We start from the raw sequence: 15,774 nt of genomic DNA on the forward strand, positions 1-15,774 counted from the left end.
AAACGACGGCTCTTAAACACTTCACACGTTACTCGCAAGGGTTAAAGACATACTATACCAATATAAACATACAAACCGAATATTAGAATTAGGGATTGCACTTTTCCAGCTTCAAGTGGCAACCAAAATAAAAGGTACAATACTTAACGTAGAATTCATTACAAACCGAAATCTAAATTCAAGTTGTTCAAGTACATTCATAGGAAATATAAGCAGCTCAAATTCTTTCAACTTCCAGACCTGTAAGGAAAACAAATAAACGTGGGGTGAGCCAAAGCTCAGTGGTGCCCCAAAACATGCATTCACGTAAATCAAACAGCGAGTAGCAACTTAACCAAATTGAACAGTTAGGAAAGCGTATAGCAGCACAAGGTAGGATACAGGGGCTCTCAGGAGCCATTTTCCTCGCTTGATCACCATTCAGCGTAGTTGACCCTCCGTCAACTCTTACTACTTATAGTCCATGTAGATCCACTCATTTTAATCCTAACCCGTCACCATTCATACCCCTGTCCCGGGCCCGAACGTCGACTAAGGACGCAGTATACTCGAGATATACCCGTAGATAATTGGACGCAGTATACTTGCGTATACCCGTAGATAATTGGTCGAGGGATTCACCCAACGACGTTATTGTAGTTAGATTCACGCGTCGAGGGATTCACCCAACGACGTAACTACATTTAGATTCATGGATTCACGAGAAAATGATTCACGCAAATCACCACTCGAACGGCTAGTGCGATAAAGTACACACTGCTCACTTCGATGGATCAAAAACTAGTTTTGCAAATTATCACATATTGAGTCAAGAAAACACTTTAACCAAGTAAGCATAGAACAGGCAGGGACACTCACCAAGAGTGAAATTCAGATGTCAAGTTGGGGATCGAATTCCGCGTCCTCGCAATATCCTAAAATACCAAATTGAAACTATAAGTTTTCTATTCAATTTTTAAACTTATTCGCATAGGGAATTATCTAATATATTACTAGTTTACTTTCTCAAGAAATTTCAAAAATCTACTTAGGTTGAAACTTGAGAAAAGTAGTCAAAATGTATCTTATAGTTTTCCCTTGAGATACTTTTTCTTAGAAGAGGTAACTAGTACTATTTACTTGAAACAATTCGACCATCCACTTAGGATTGAAATTTTGTAAAAGTAGAAAATGTTTTATATATCTTTCCTTAAAAATATTTTTCTCTATACGAGTGCGGCTAGCACTATTTTATTTAGAATAAATTTTCTTGCCAAGGAGGTTTTCTGCTATTTTTAGTTAAAGTCACTAAAATCTTGTATTTGGAAATTTTCCTCTAGACAATTAGCTAGGGACAATTTTAAGGAAAGAAAAGGTTATAGATCATGATTTAGGGTTTTAAAACTAGTGATATCTTTTCCTAAAGGTAATAAGGCTAGTTTACGCTTAAAGGAGGAAATATCGAGTCGGTAAGGTTTAGAAACTCTCTACACGAAACTTTTAACTTTAACATGTAATACTAAGTTTTATCAATTAAGGCTAAGCGCAAAATATCTAGATAATTGCTTAAACATTCTCGGATTTGTGGTGTCGACACGAAATTCACAAGTTCGATCCCATTTCGAATTCACGTTATAACTTAAATTTCTCCAGCAAATCAAGATCACATCTCAAAAGCAAGTCACTAGGGCTTCGTCAATCATTAGCCCTAGGTTTCAATAGATTCATTTCTGATCAGGAATAAAATAAATGACCAAGGCTTCGTCAATCATTAGCACTTGGTTTTGGCAAGCTCATATCACATCTCAACTTAATCGAAATAAATATATCAGCTCCAAACAAGTCCAGCAGTTCAATTTCACCACACTTAAACACTTATATAAAATCATTCAAATGGCTAAGGCTCCATCAATCATTAGCCCGTAGCATCCAACAATTATTTCTTATAGCAATAAAGTTATAATTTCAAGTGTTTAAACTCACTAACAAGCACTTGAACATGAGGCAAGATTTGTAACAACATTTTTTTGTTCAAGATTGCAGCAAAATTTCATCACACTTAGCCAAATGCAGATTAAACACTTCTCAATAATTTATATTCCCACGATTATCCATTCTCAAAACCGATAATTTAATCACACCAATCCGGTCGTGATAAACTCAATTGGTCACTCTAAATACACATGTACGATCCTCTTAACATAGCTTAGGGTGAAATCAATGCGCATACAATATTTTTTTTTTCAGCGCAAAATCTCATTTTTAAGGTTAACATTCGCCAATTAAATCTGAAGAATTCCTTTGCTACTTTCCTCAATTCAGTTGAGAATTTTCCAGGTCTACACTTAACCATTTTGCTTGAATTCCCCAAAATATCAAATGTTTCATAGCTAAATAACTTGCATAGCTTAAATGCACATTTTTCATACATTTCGAAACCGTTATAGTTCAAGAGAAATTTCATAAACAGGTTAACATTTCCAATCCTAGTCTCTCGGCTATTAACAAAATGTCCAGCAGTTACATTCCAGCATTTTTTTATCCAATCTTCCAATATAACAAATGTTTCATAGCTAAATACTCACACAGCTCAAGTTACACATTTTTTTTCATGCATTTCTAAACCATTACATTCCAAGGAAAAAATAAGATAAAAGAAATTCCAGAAACCCATTGGAATTTCCAGTTCAACCTTGCGGCTTCCAAAATTTCCAGCAACTTATATACTTTAGATCAAATTTTCCCTCGGTTTAAACATGGCGTTAGGTGCTCAGATTTGGCATGTAAACACTTAACTAGTTTATCAGCGTATCTAGCTCAGGAATTACTTTCGATTAACAACAAAAATCCTCCAAAATTTCCAGAAATTTCCAGCTTCAACCTCGGTTGCTGTGGCATGAAGACCGATTGCATTGTAATTTTATTTCGGTTTTAACCCAACTAGTTAGCCACATGCAAAGCTCAATTATCTTGTTATTAGCTAGTTAGTTATGGTTATAGGCTCAAAGCAACAAGATTAAACCAAATGAAACTACATTATTCAAGGCAGACTCTCGGCAGAAACTTTTCATCAAAACAGAGTTTCTTGCTTCTTAATACAACATCCGAATGCATAAAGTTATCATGCAAGACTCTAACCATATTAATCATCCAAGCTTTAATTAGCTAAACATAATAACAGTTCCGGATTATCACAAGAAAGCAGGTTTAATCCAACATTTCTTAATCAACTCTCGGACAGGTCATATTCTTCCCAAAACAGATTTTTCTAATGCTTTTGATTCATCATCCGACTGCACAGCTCAACATGCATGTCCATAGATAGTTCAATCTATCACTAATCAACTTATTCTAGCTCAGTAATTACCTCACAAAGAAGATTATACGCACAGCAGAAAGCTGAAGTTTCTCCCCTCTTGGTTCACACGCGATTGAACGTGATGTTCCTGGTTGCAGAGGTTGCTGCTGTGATGGTGTTGGGTTGTGAGGATGTTTTGTAGCTGATTGAGGTTGCAACCAGGGATGAAGCTCACGTAGTCTCCCTCTTTTCTCCCCTTTAGCTTACGGACAGAACAGAGGAAGATTCAGCTCGCGGTTTCTTTTCTTTCCTTTCGGACACACGGATGCAGCTCCCTCTCTAGCTCTCTCATCGATGATAACAAGGCAGAGGAGAATGTTGTTGTGGTCTTGAGGTGTGGTGGTGTGGAGAGGAAATAGAAATGAGCTACGGATGAGAGAGTTGAGTGTGCAAGTGGAGAAGTTTTCTCATTGGCCGAATGGAGAGGTGGATTATAAGGTTGTCCGACAATTTGGTTTTGGGATTGCATGGTCATTTTGAGATTGTATGGAGGGCATTTTAGTCCTTTCACGTCTCTTCCTAATCTCCACTCAAAACCTTAGTTCTAACTTAATTCAAAAAAATTATCCCCAAGTGTGATTTGATTGCCTAATTATACACTAGTCATGCAAAACTTTAATTATCGAAATTCTTACGTCCTAATTATGCTTAGGGCACTTATATCGTTTTTGTCTAAAATTTATCGATTACAAATTAATATTAAGGTTCCTATTAACACTTAACATTCTTACTTTATTAGTTGAACTATTAAAATCAGGCTTGCCCTTAGTATATAAATTTAACATTCTTAGTACTAGTTTATCCTTTTATATCAAAACTTATTAGCTTAATCATTATTAACGCTTAAGATTAGGTATCGGAATTCAAAGAAATTTAATTGCTAAATCAATGGAATAATTTACCTTCGCAATGAGTTTAATGTAACAAAACTAGAAAATTTAATAGTTTAGCACAATTCTTTTATTTTGCACATAAAATTTATTGGTTTTGGTCTTAACGTGAAAATTCTTATTAGTATTTAACGTTATTCACTAATTAGGATTAATTATTGGAATTCAAGAAATTTTATATAATTAATCTACTCAGGTAGCATTAATTTTTAACATAAAGAAAACTAAGTATTTTAGCATTTTATTTTAAAGCGATAAATTATTCTAACTCCAGATGTATTAATTTAGTCTAGCAAGGTCAAGAAAAATTCATAACTTGGAAAAATTATATTATTTCTCACATAAAATTGTTTTTACGGACTTATTTGCAGACAAGGGAAATTAATGCTAAAATTTATTAAAGAGTTAAAAGAAATGCAAATGAAATACAAAATGATATTTATATATATATTTTTCAGGGTTCTCACAATATGAAGAGTAATTGTTATGTGAGAAAGAATATGAGAAATGGTATGAAATACATGTGGATAGTTAAGTATAATGCTAATTCTCAAGAATCCAAAAAATAAAAGGTACCAAATATTATCATGTGAACTTTTGTGTAGGCGAATTTGGTGAATATTATCAAGGAATCAAAATGGTTCATAGATAGTGAATGCTTAAAATATTCCAGCACCGGAAGACAGTGACAGAGATGTGAGTATATCTAATGATCTTTCAAGAGTCTGAAAATTTGCTCAAAATCATCCTAAGGAGTTCATCATTGGTGATCCATCAGAAAAGGTCAGAACTCGTTCCTCCTCTAAACAATTGATGGATAATTTTGCATTAGTCTCACATTTCGAACCCAAAAATGTTGTTGATGCCTTGAAAGATGAGAACTGGATTTTAGCTATGGAAGATGAGCTAAATCACTTTGAAAGGAACAAGGTTTGGACATTGGTTGAAAGATCTCAAAATCATCCTATCATTGGCACGAAATGGGTTTTTAGAAACGGAATGAATGACAAAGGTGAGGTTGTTAGAAATAAGGCCAGACTTGTAGCCAAGGGATATGCTCAAGAAGAACGAATAGACTTTGATGAAACATTTGCACCCGTGGCTAGGATAGAATCAATTAGAATGTTTTTGGCCTTTGCATGTTTCAAGAATTTCAAATTATTTCAAATGGATGTAAAAGGTGCCTTTCTAAATGGCTTTATTGATCAAGAAATATATGTTGATCAACTCCTGATTTTGAAAATGAGATTTATCCTAATCATGTGTTTAAACTCTCAAAAGTTTTGTATGGATTAAAACAAACTCCAAGGGCTTGGTATGAACGTCTAAATGATTTTTTGATTGAAAATGGTTTTAAAAGAGGAATTGTCGATACCGTTCTTTTCACTAAACAAAGTATACATGATTTGTTAATTGTGCAAATATATATGAATAACATTATATTTGGTGCTACTAATGAGAGTTTGTGCAAGGATTTTTTCACAATAATGCAAAAAGAGTTTGAGATGAGTATGATGGGAGAATTAAATTTCTTCCTTGGATTCCAAATGGTTCAAACCCGAGAAGGAACATTCATTAATCAAGCAAAATACACCAAGGAGCGGCTCAAAAGATTTGGAATGGAAGATTCAAAGCAAGTTGGAACACCCGTGTGCACCTCTACCAAGTTTGACAAGAATGAAAAAGATACAAAAGTTGATGAAAAGAAATATAGAAGTATGATTGGTAGCTTGCTTTACTTAACTGCTAGTAGACCTGATATCATATTTGTTGTATGCTTGTGTGTTCACTTTCAGTCCTGTCCAAAGGAATCTCACTTAAATGCGGTAAAAAAAATTCTTAGATACCTAAAAGGAACTGTGAATTTTGGCTTATGGTATCCTAAGTGTCTTGAATTTCCTTTATGTGGATTCTCGGATGCTGACTTCGGTAGGTGTATGGTAGATAGAAAAAGTATAACGGGTATATGTAACTTTCTTGAAAAATACTTAGTATCTTGGTGTAGTAAGAAGCAAAATGCCATTTTCCTGTCTACAATTGAAGCAGAATATGTTGCTGCCGGTACTTGTTGTGCTCAATTATTGTGGATGAAAAACACATTTAATGATTTTGGATTGATGTATGATTGTGTGCCTATGTATTGTGATAACACTAGTGCAATAAATTTGACAAAAAATCCCATCCAATATTCTAGAACAAAGCACATAGACATAAAACATCATTTCATTCGCGATCTTGTCCATAAGGGTGAAATTTATGTTCAATATGTCTGTTCAAAAGATCAAATTGCTGATATTCTCACAAAAGCCTTACCAATGGATCAATTTGTGTTTTTGAGAACAAAATTGGGCATTTCAGAAAAAATACTCTAAAAATTCTCTGGTCACTCTTTATCGGACGTCCGATGTGTTAGAACGGACGTCCGACAGTGTTCTTGATTATTTTTTCCAGAAAGTTCTGGTTCGGACGATCATGTCGGACGTTTTATTTCGTTCGGCCGTCCGACACTCAAAAATTGCGTCTTATAAGGAAGTCCTCTGTGTCATTCAGTTTATTCTCACCCCTCGTCTCGGACGCAACCCTTCATATTCTCTCAATTTCAAAATTCAAATTCATCTCTCTTCGAAACAATTTTCAAGTAATCACTCTGGCCGTCACCATTACATACCTATTCCAAGTTAATTGCACATCATAACTTCTCCCAACTTTCAACTGCACTATAAATCCCAATTCTACCCCGAAACCCTAACCACCCAAATTTACTTTCTGTGGACGAATTCTAACATCATTGTAGTTCATGCTGCACTTTCAAATTCTTTGACACTTATCTGCATTACACACCACATCAAAAACACACTGCATTACAATCATGTTGAGAATTAGAGGAGGGTCTGTGAGTGCCGGATGCACCTTCAGGTTTAGAGATGAAGAGGATAAAGATGTTCAAGTTGTTGAACCTTCCATCAAGTCACCTAAAAAGAGAACTGGAAATCATGGTGAAAAAACGAAGCAGTCTGCAAAGAAAATGCAGACTGTTCAAACCACAGAACCATCTGTTGAACCAACTGATGAGCAGATGGAGGAACAACAATTTGAAGAGCATCTAGTCAGTGGCAATGAAGGGGAACTGGAGCAGCCCACCAATGAAGATGTAACCATCAGGAAATTACCCAGGAAGGAAAAAAAGACCACCAAAAGGAAGAGAATTGCTCAACCCAAGGAAAGGGAATCTGCTGATCCTTCAGGGGAACAGCAAGATGCAGAAAAAAATGCTGAGAAACAGTAAATTGCTGAACCATTTACCAGGAAGTCACCAAGGACGAGGTCTGGTATCCAAAGTACTGTGCCAACTACTCATCGCACTGAAAAAAGAAAGCGTCCTACAAATGAGCAACCTGAGATTCAAACTGCAGAGGAAACCACTCCCTTGCCCAAGTTCATTGATGATGATGCCAGGGAGAGATTCGAATGGATCTCACAGAAAGGTTTCATCACTCAGAGGACCATTATCCCCTACGAATTCCATAAGCTTGACCTTGAACCTGTTCTCAATATTTTTGAATTCCAAAAATGGACTCATCTTCTGACTATTCCAAACACATACTATCCTGATATGCTTCATCAATTTTTTGCCAACCTTAGGAAGGGAAAGTCACACACTGATCTCATCTCACGTGTCAACTGTGTTAACATAGAACTGAATTCTGACATTGTCAACACTGTTTTGGAAACCAAAATTGAAGATGGTTTTAAAGGAAAAATTGCAAACTTCTTTTCATACGAAGAATTTCCTTCGCCTACCATCACTTTCATGTTGCAAAATTGATGACCTATTTTCAAACTCATTTCAATACTCCTTCTGAGGCGAGATTGGAGGATCACAGTCCTCAAAATCTTATCATTTTTTTTATAATTTCAAATCTGTTGGTGCCTACTGATGGTCACAGGACTGACGCCAATAAAATGGAACTTTATCTGTTCTACTGCTTTTTTGAAAAAATCAGAATTGATTTTGACTTTGTCATGTGCAAGTTTTTGCTCAAAATAAGCACTGATTGTCGTAGAAAACTTTCCTATGAAAAATTTTTGACTCCTATTTTTGCTCACTTTCAAATCCCCTTTACTGAAAAATCTCCAAAACAGGGTGCATCAACTGTTTTCTCCAAGGTTTATTTTGAAAGGAAAAATCTGAAATTTTTTTAGGAGTATTGGTGTTACAAGGAAACTGTTTCAGAGTCTAGGAGAAAGAACCTTCATGAAACTCCTGTTACCCCTAGGACCCCTCGTGATCAGTCCATGTATGTGTCACCCTTCACCATCCATCCTAGAAAGTCAGCCCCCAAGTCTTCTTCATCCAATCTTGAGGTCATCTCTTTGCTTGAGGATCTCAAACAACACGTCCTACACCTTGAAGATAGTCTGATGATGATCATGTCATCCGATCAACAAGTCACCTTCATTGCTAAAAGGAATCTGCTTGTGCCTCCAATTTCTCAAGAAAATGAAATGCACACCAAAAGGAGTCCATAACTGAGCCCACTACTGAAACTACCCCAGCGTACCGTGCCTTTAGTTCTCAGCCACAGAATAAGGAAAGGCTCCAGCAACTGAAGCAGAGACTGAAGAGGATGATGATGATAATGATGATGACGAGGACACTGAAGAGGAAGAAGATCCTGCTCAGTTTCGCCTAGCAAGGAGAAGGCCTGGATCCTCCAAGATCATCTTTCAGGCATCTCCAAGCAAATGCACTTCATTTAGGCACTTCTAAACTTTTGGCATCTTTTACATTATAAACAGTCTGTGTTCTGTACTAAGGATTCTACTTTGACATTGTTTGTGTTATCTCTCTATTTTAGATGAATGTTGCTTAACTATGTTTAGCCTTAAAATTCTGATAATGACTGCTGTTGATAATTGCTGACTGTTGCCAATATTGCTGCTGTTGATAGCATTGCTGATAGTATTGACTGGATGAGTGATTGCTAATTTCTGTTGTTAACAATTGCCAAAAAAATTGCTGATGCTGTGTTTTTGGCTTGGTAGTCTTGAATGCTAATATTGAATACTGGACTTTAATATTGATGATCACTTCTGGTTGTTTTAAATGATGACAAAAAGGGAGAGAAATGGATGTATAAGTAAGGGGGAGTCATTCTAAGGGGGAGTTGTACCCAAATTATTCTAAAGGGCTTTGTGTCCATTAATCTTATGTGAGAGTACTGCATCAAGTAAGGGGGAGTTGTGCCAAATTATTCTAAAGGGTTTTGTGTCCATTAATCTTATGTGAGAGGACTGCATCAAGTAAGGGAGAGTTGTGTCCCGATTTTATTTTCCTTGATCCATTGTTTTGTTATCATCAAAAAGGGGGAGATTGTTTATCTCAGTCCGTAACTTTTAATGATTATAAATGATTACAAAACAAATGGATGATTACTAATGTTCTCTCAAAAAGACTCTTTCAGAAATGGAGGAAAACAGGTTCAAAGATTAAAGCACAAAGGATGCTGAAGCTGCTGTCGGACGCGCAAGAAGACTGGATCGGACGTCCGACAACCTTTGCACAACTTCGGACGAATGAAGAACCTCACCCTCGGACGTCCGAAGATATTAAATCATTCCCTCTAAACTCACTGACCTCGATCGGACGCACATCCTCAAAGCACCGGACGTTCGAAAAGAGTTGCGATACTTCGGACGCAAAGCCTTGGAGGGACTGGACGTCCGAAAAGAATTAAAGAAGAACTCCCAGTTTCACCTCCTACCTTCGGACGCATACATTGAAGGTACCGGACGTCCTATATAATTCAAGAGGATTTCTTGAACTCACTGCTTACGTTCGGACGCAAGAAGTTGATCTACCGGACGTCCGACACTACCAACGGCTAGTTGACTCTTCAATTACCTTCTATCCGTTGGAAGTATTAATTGAGAAACTTTTTGGTCCCATATAAATAGAACAAAGTCAACCACTTCAAAGTGACTTTGCACATTGAGACTACATCAATCAAGAGTGATTCAAGTGTGAGAATACTCTTCGAAAAGAAGATTTGTACTCTTAGTTGTGTAACTTTCAATAAGCTTTTCTAGTGTGAGTCAACTACTTCAATAGTGTAGCTTTGTGAGGGTTATCCGAGTGATTGTAAAATTTCATTGCTTGACCAAGTGTGGCTTGGGGCAAGGAGGAAGTGATCCTTCTCTTGTACACAAAAGATTGGTTGTAAGTTGATCAACTTGAAGAAACTTGCTCTATAAAGTGATATCCAAACTGAAGAGGAGTTTGACATTTGGTTTGGTATTCTATCCCCTTTTACTTACTGTTTTGATATATAAACTGTTCATTTATTCTACTCACAAGCACTTGTGCTTTCTCTTCTCTTGCTCAATTGTGTGGTCGTTTAGAAAAAGAGGACAAGTACTGAAAAAGGTGACTCATATCTTAGCAAGTTTTTTAAACCACCTAATTCACACCCCCTCTTAGGTTGTCTTCGATCCTTACACTTTTCACTGAGATTGAGTGTGGTACATGCTGCCGCACAAAACTTACAAGTCAAGCACAAGTACAAGCACAAGTACAGGTCAATCAAGTTCAAACAAGTACAAGATCATTCAAGAAGGGGAGGACGAGTGTGAATAAGAACACTTTCGCCTAGCCCTGACCAAGTCACAATAATGCCCAACATGTCACATTTCCAAACATTTCAAGTATTTTAAATCAATATACAGGTCACATGTAAATCAAGTTACTTGTACGTGCATGAATGAGATATCAAGTGTTTAGTCGAGTTAGGTCAAGTGCGATAAAGTACACACTCGTCTATGAAATGTCAAATCAAGTGTCTAGCAAATTTCTAGCAACAATGAGCAGGGAACATGCGGTTGGAACACTCACCGCGTTTAGAAAAGTTAACTTTTCTCGGTGAAAGGATCCGCTGGTTCGCTTTCGAAACCTGTGATCAAACACATAAGGCAAGTGAACTAAAGAAGTTCACCATTTTAAAACATTTGGATAAAGTAGTCGAACCCCCAAGTGCAAACTTTTAGTCCAAAAGTATCGCCTATCATTGCTCAAACCACAAGGGAAAACTTTTGATGCTAAAGTGAAAAATACAAATTTAAACGAGACCAAATAAGGTTTCAAATGAGGCAAGGATATGATAAGGTGATATAATAACATTTACTCTTGTCAAAACGTTCAACAAGTGACTTGGGAAGAAAAGTCACTCGTTCTTCAAAACACTATAGTTAAAACTCACATATAAGCAGTGATCTAGGGGTTAACAAAGTATAGTGGTTTAAAAACCACAAATTCACCATCCAAATACCAAATTATAGTTAGAATTCTTCTTTATAAGTTCTATCATCCTATACTAACCCTTTAACACCATCAAATAAGGATTTCATGCTACGCGCTATTCGAATAATGACTAAGGGCTAGTAGGGAAACTCGGTTTCGAACAATCAACAATCACTATTCAATTCAAAAGTGTAAAGTTGTGAAAAAACCTCAATTTCACTCATAAAACCAAACTCAAAATGGTTTAACGACTCCAACTTAAAGTTGGAAATGGAGCAAGAACAAGTTTAGAAAACAAAATTTTCTCCAGTTTTGCACGACATTGTTTGAAAAATCTTATCGCAAGTCTCTTAAGTCCAAAATTTATAAACTTTATACCGTTGGAAAATAGACTCAAATGACTACAATTTTCCAGAATATACATTTGTAAGATTCTGTTCATTAATCAGTCAAATTCCAGTCTCAAGTTGCTGCTTCATCAAGTAGAAAAACAGAGTAGGGGTGAAAATTCAGTCAACTTTAGAAAATCATAAATATTCATAGGAATTGAGAAATATTCTAAAATTTTCACGGTAGAATGCACTCTGCTTAGAGTCTCCAGTGGAAAAATTTTCAGCAACACTTCCCCTTATTTTCTTAATTTTCCATCCAAACTCAACACCAATATTTATAACAATCCAACCTCAATTACAACTACAAGTTAGAGGCTATAAAGTACACTTGATTAAGGCCACAAAACCATCCAAAATATCAAATTTTCTAACTCAAAATTAACCACAACAAAATTGAAATTTGAAACCCTAAGCTGAAAATTTCAGCTTGTAAGCTGAAATTTTCCATAAGCAAGCCAATATAACTTGTAAAAACTAGAATATTCACATGGCAAAGTTCCTAAATCATGGCCAAACTCAAAGCATCAAATAAAAGCTGAAATTTCACCATCAAAACTGAAAATTTTGAATCACCACTGAAACCATGAAATTTCTCATGAAAACTACCAACATCAAGCTCTAAATCTACTCTTATGCAAGTATTAAAAAAATAGTGGGTTTTTTGATATAGTTACTTTGAAACCCTATGAAGATATGGCAACCAAGTGCTTCTTCTTCCAAAATCTTTCCACCAAAGCCCTTAATCCTCCCTAAGTGTCAACTTTTACGGAGTGATTTGCAAGATTAAGGTGAAAACTCAAGATTCAAGTAAGAATTAGAGGTTGAAGATGAAGTTTTCCTTCCTTTTTTTCTCCAAGGGGTCGACCAAGAGAGGGGAGAAGATGATATGATTTTTGGTCAATTTTTTTGTTAATAAAAGGTTAAGAAAGGTCTGAGTCAAAATCAATAGTCCAATGTTTTAATGACAAATGGCATCCAAGGGTTAATCCTCATCCTATTGTCTTCCAATCACTAAAATATCTAGCCAACCTCTAATTATTCCTTAATACCTTATAAAATAATATCCGTTTGCATAAAATTTCTTCTAATTTTAAAAAATGTATCGCACGCACCTCACTAGTGGGTCTTACTTCCATAATATATTACGAACTTAACATGTACTAACTTATACAAGGAAAATGATTTAAAAACTTGACTCACTTGTAAAAAATATCTAGGAAATTAAGGTAATAAAGTAAAGTAAAGAAAATGTATTTGAAAAAATAAAATAAAATAAAATAAGAAAATTTTCGGGTCCTCACAATTTTAGGTTATATTTTTTCTTTATAGAACTTTTTACATTTCACACACGTATTCATTTCTCCTCCTCCATGTATTTGGTGAATGGTTTATTTATTTATTTTATTTACTTATATTGCATTTTGCATTTGGGATGGGAAAGATGTTACCCTAAAACCTTCATGCATACTTACGCGTTAATCTCTCCCCTCAAAAGAACACTTCATACGTGCATATGCTATTTCTTTTTAACCCTTTATTTTTTTTTCTTTTTAGTGGTTGTTATATCATTCTTCCCTATTAGAATTAGGAATGATCTACTTGGACATGTAGCCGTGGCACAACATGTCTGGGAGATCACTCGAGCCGCCAACTTGGGTCTTGGGGATTGATGATCGTTTGACCTTTGGTTTGAAAATTTGGGGATCTGAGATCTTATCGAATTTAGATACATTAGTAAACCTCAACCTCAAACATCCATTTATAGTCACCTAGAATAGAGTTTTTTTTTTTATCCAAGTAGGAATATTGGATACGAGAAGAGGGATTTTAACCCTCTTTCTTTACTATATACATATATATGTGTGTGTGTGCATACCATTTATTGTTTCAATGTACTTATGTATTATTTAATCAACTAACGTTGTTTCTTTTTTCTTTCTTGCATTCATAAACCATAGAAATAAGAGTTCTGGTATGGTATTCATTTAAGACAGACCACCTTTTTATGTAGGTTATTACACATTAAAATTTCAATTTAGGGTTATTATTACTTTACCTCCTTAAATTATATAGCATAAACCATAATGTTATCTTTTAGTCACTTCACTCTACAGGTAATTTAACTCAGCATGTTAATAAAATTTTGACAAAAATACCCTTTTTTTTTGTTAAATAACAAGTCTTATTAAATCAGGAACGACAAAAATACCCTTTTATTTTATAGCATTTTTTTTTTTAAGAAAAGATACTACTATTATTTATTATGAAGGCCTGAAACCAAGCATACACACGAGAAAGCAGATGAGACAACATCTATGAGTGCCTCACCACCCGCCTACGAAACGTTGGAAAGCCCAACCTATCCATCCTAAGGTCCCCCCTGACTAACCGGGGTAGATCCGCAAAAGCAGTAAAGACCTGCCTTGACTCAGAATCAACCCCATAGTTTGCCAGACGATCAGCCGGTGAGTCGCTTCCCTATAACAATGCGTGACAGAATGAAAACAGTGACGAAATTGGAGGAGAACGTCCAGCTCCCTCTGCAACTGCCAAGGGCATGCACTATCCCCCTGCACGATCCGAATCAACGTCAACGAGTCCGCCTCAACATGTAACTGTTGGAACCCTCGATCCATACAATGCTTTATTCCCACAAGCAACCCGCGCAGCTCTGCATGCAGGCTACTCATCGTACCAAAAAACTCGGAATAGCCGAAGACAAAATTCCCATGACAGTCCCTTACAACCCCGCCCCCTCCACTCATCCCCGGGTTCCCCCGAGAACACCCATCGGAGTTCAACTTCCACCCCCCTGGCGGCTGAATCCAGCGGACAGGCTGAATGCTCACTCGCGGTCGACATGACGCTATCTGTTGAAATAACTCTTCCCACGAGGATGTAATTTGATCGCACCCTTTTATTTTATAGCATTACTATATTGTTATTATTACTTTATCCCTTTTAATTATAATGATATAATTGCTTTACTCTCTAACATCATTTTCTAAATATTTTACCCTATCGTGAATCTAAAAAGTATGTTAAAATTTTTTTAATGTATTTACCTTTTTATATATAATTAAAAATAAAAAAATTGGAATAATTATTCTTCCTTTTTTCCACTCTAAGATTCCAAAAATATAAAAATAAAAGGATTTTCTCAAATTTCTTTTTTCACACTTATTAATAGTAGGAAAAGAAAAGGAGTTAGGACCAAATGAGACAAAAAATTAGATTTTCCAAAAAAAGAAAATAAGGATATTGCGAGTAGACACCAAATAAGGGCTGTAGACACCAAATTTTTAGAATAATTTCATTTAGTATTTTTTTTATTATTTTTATTTGTCGTGTTAGTTTTTATTTACTTTTTAGTTATTTTTAGTTTGTAAGTTTTAGCATAGAATTTCTCGGAAAAAGGAAAAAGCATTCAAAAAATATGATTTAGTTGTTTTGATTTAAATTCAATGTTTTCTTGGGAAAAATATGAAAAATGAAAAAAGGGGAAACCTGATTGCGGGTTTTGGGCTATTTAAGAAAAAAAAAGAAAAAAGGAAAAAGAAAGAAAAATTAGCATTTCATTTTTATGCCTGGTTCCGCTCATTTTATTCAATCTTTCTTCATTAGCTATTTTTCTTAATTAGTTATTTATATTGTGTTAAATTATTATTAAAAAAAAAAAAAAAGGGAATAGCCGCACATTGCAGCGGCACAAAATAGTCCTTTGTCATGGGAGGATCGGATGGCTGGATTTTTATATGGGAATCAACCCTTCATCCTCACCTTTGAGGTGAGGGTTTAGGGGTATGATTCCCCATATAAAAAGGAAAAAGAAAACAGCAATAGGGGAGGCTTTTTGAG

General features: G+C 35.6%; 1 protein-coding gene across 1 annotated transcript; it reads right to left on the reverse strand.

The window, feature by feature from the left end:
- Window positions 1-14,177: 14,177 nt before the first annotated feature.
- Window positions 14,178-14,681, reverse strand: LOC140036310 (uncharacterized). Its single transcript, XM_072077669.1, has 3 exons — window positions 14,445-14,681; window positions 14,306-14,394; window positions 14,178-14,187 (listed from the first exon to the last, which is right to left on the reverse strand). The coding sequence occupies exons 1-3, from the start codon at window positions 14,679-14,681 to the stop codon at window positions 14,178-14,180; spliced, it is 336 nt and encodes a 111-aa protein (XP_071933770.1).
- Window positions 14,682-15,774: the final 1,093 nt, after the last annotated feature.

This window comes from Coffea arabica, chromosome 2e (genome assembly GCF_036785885.1).
Source record: "Coffea arabica cultivar ET-39 chromosome 2e, Coffea Arabica ET-39 HiFi, whole genome shotgun sequence".
Lineage (NCBI taxonomy): Eukaryota > Viridiplantae > Streptophyta > Magnoliopsida > Gentianales > Rubiaceae > Coffea > Coffea arabica.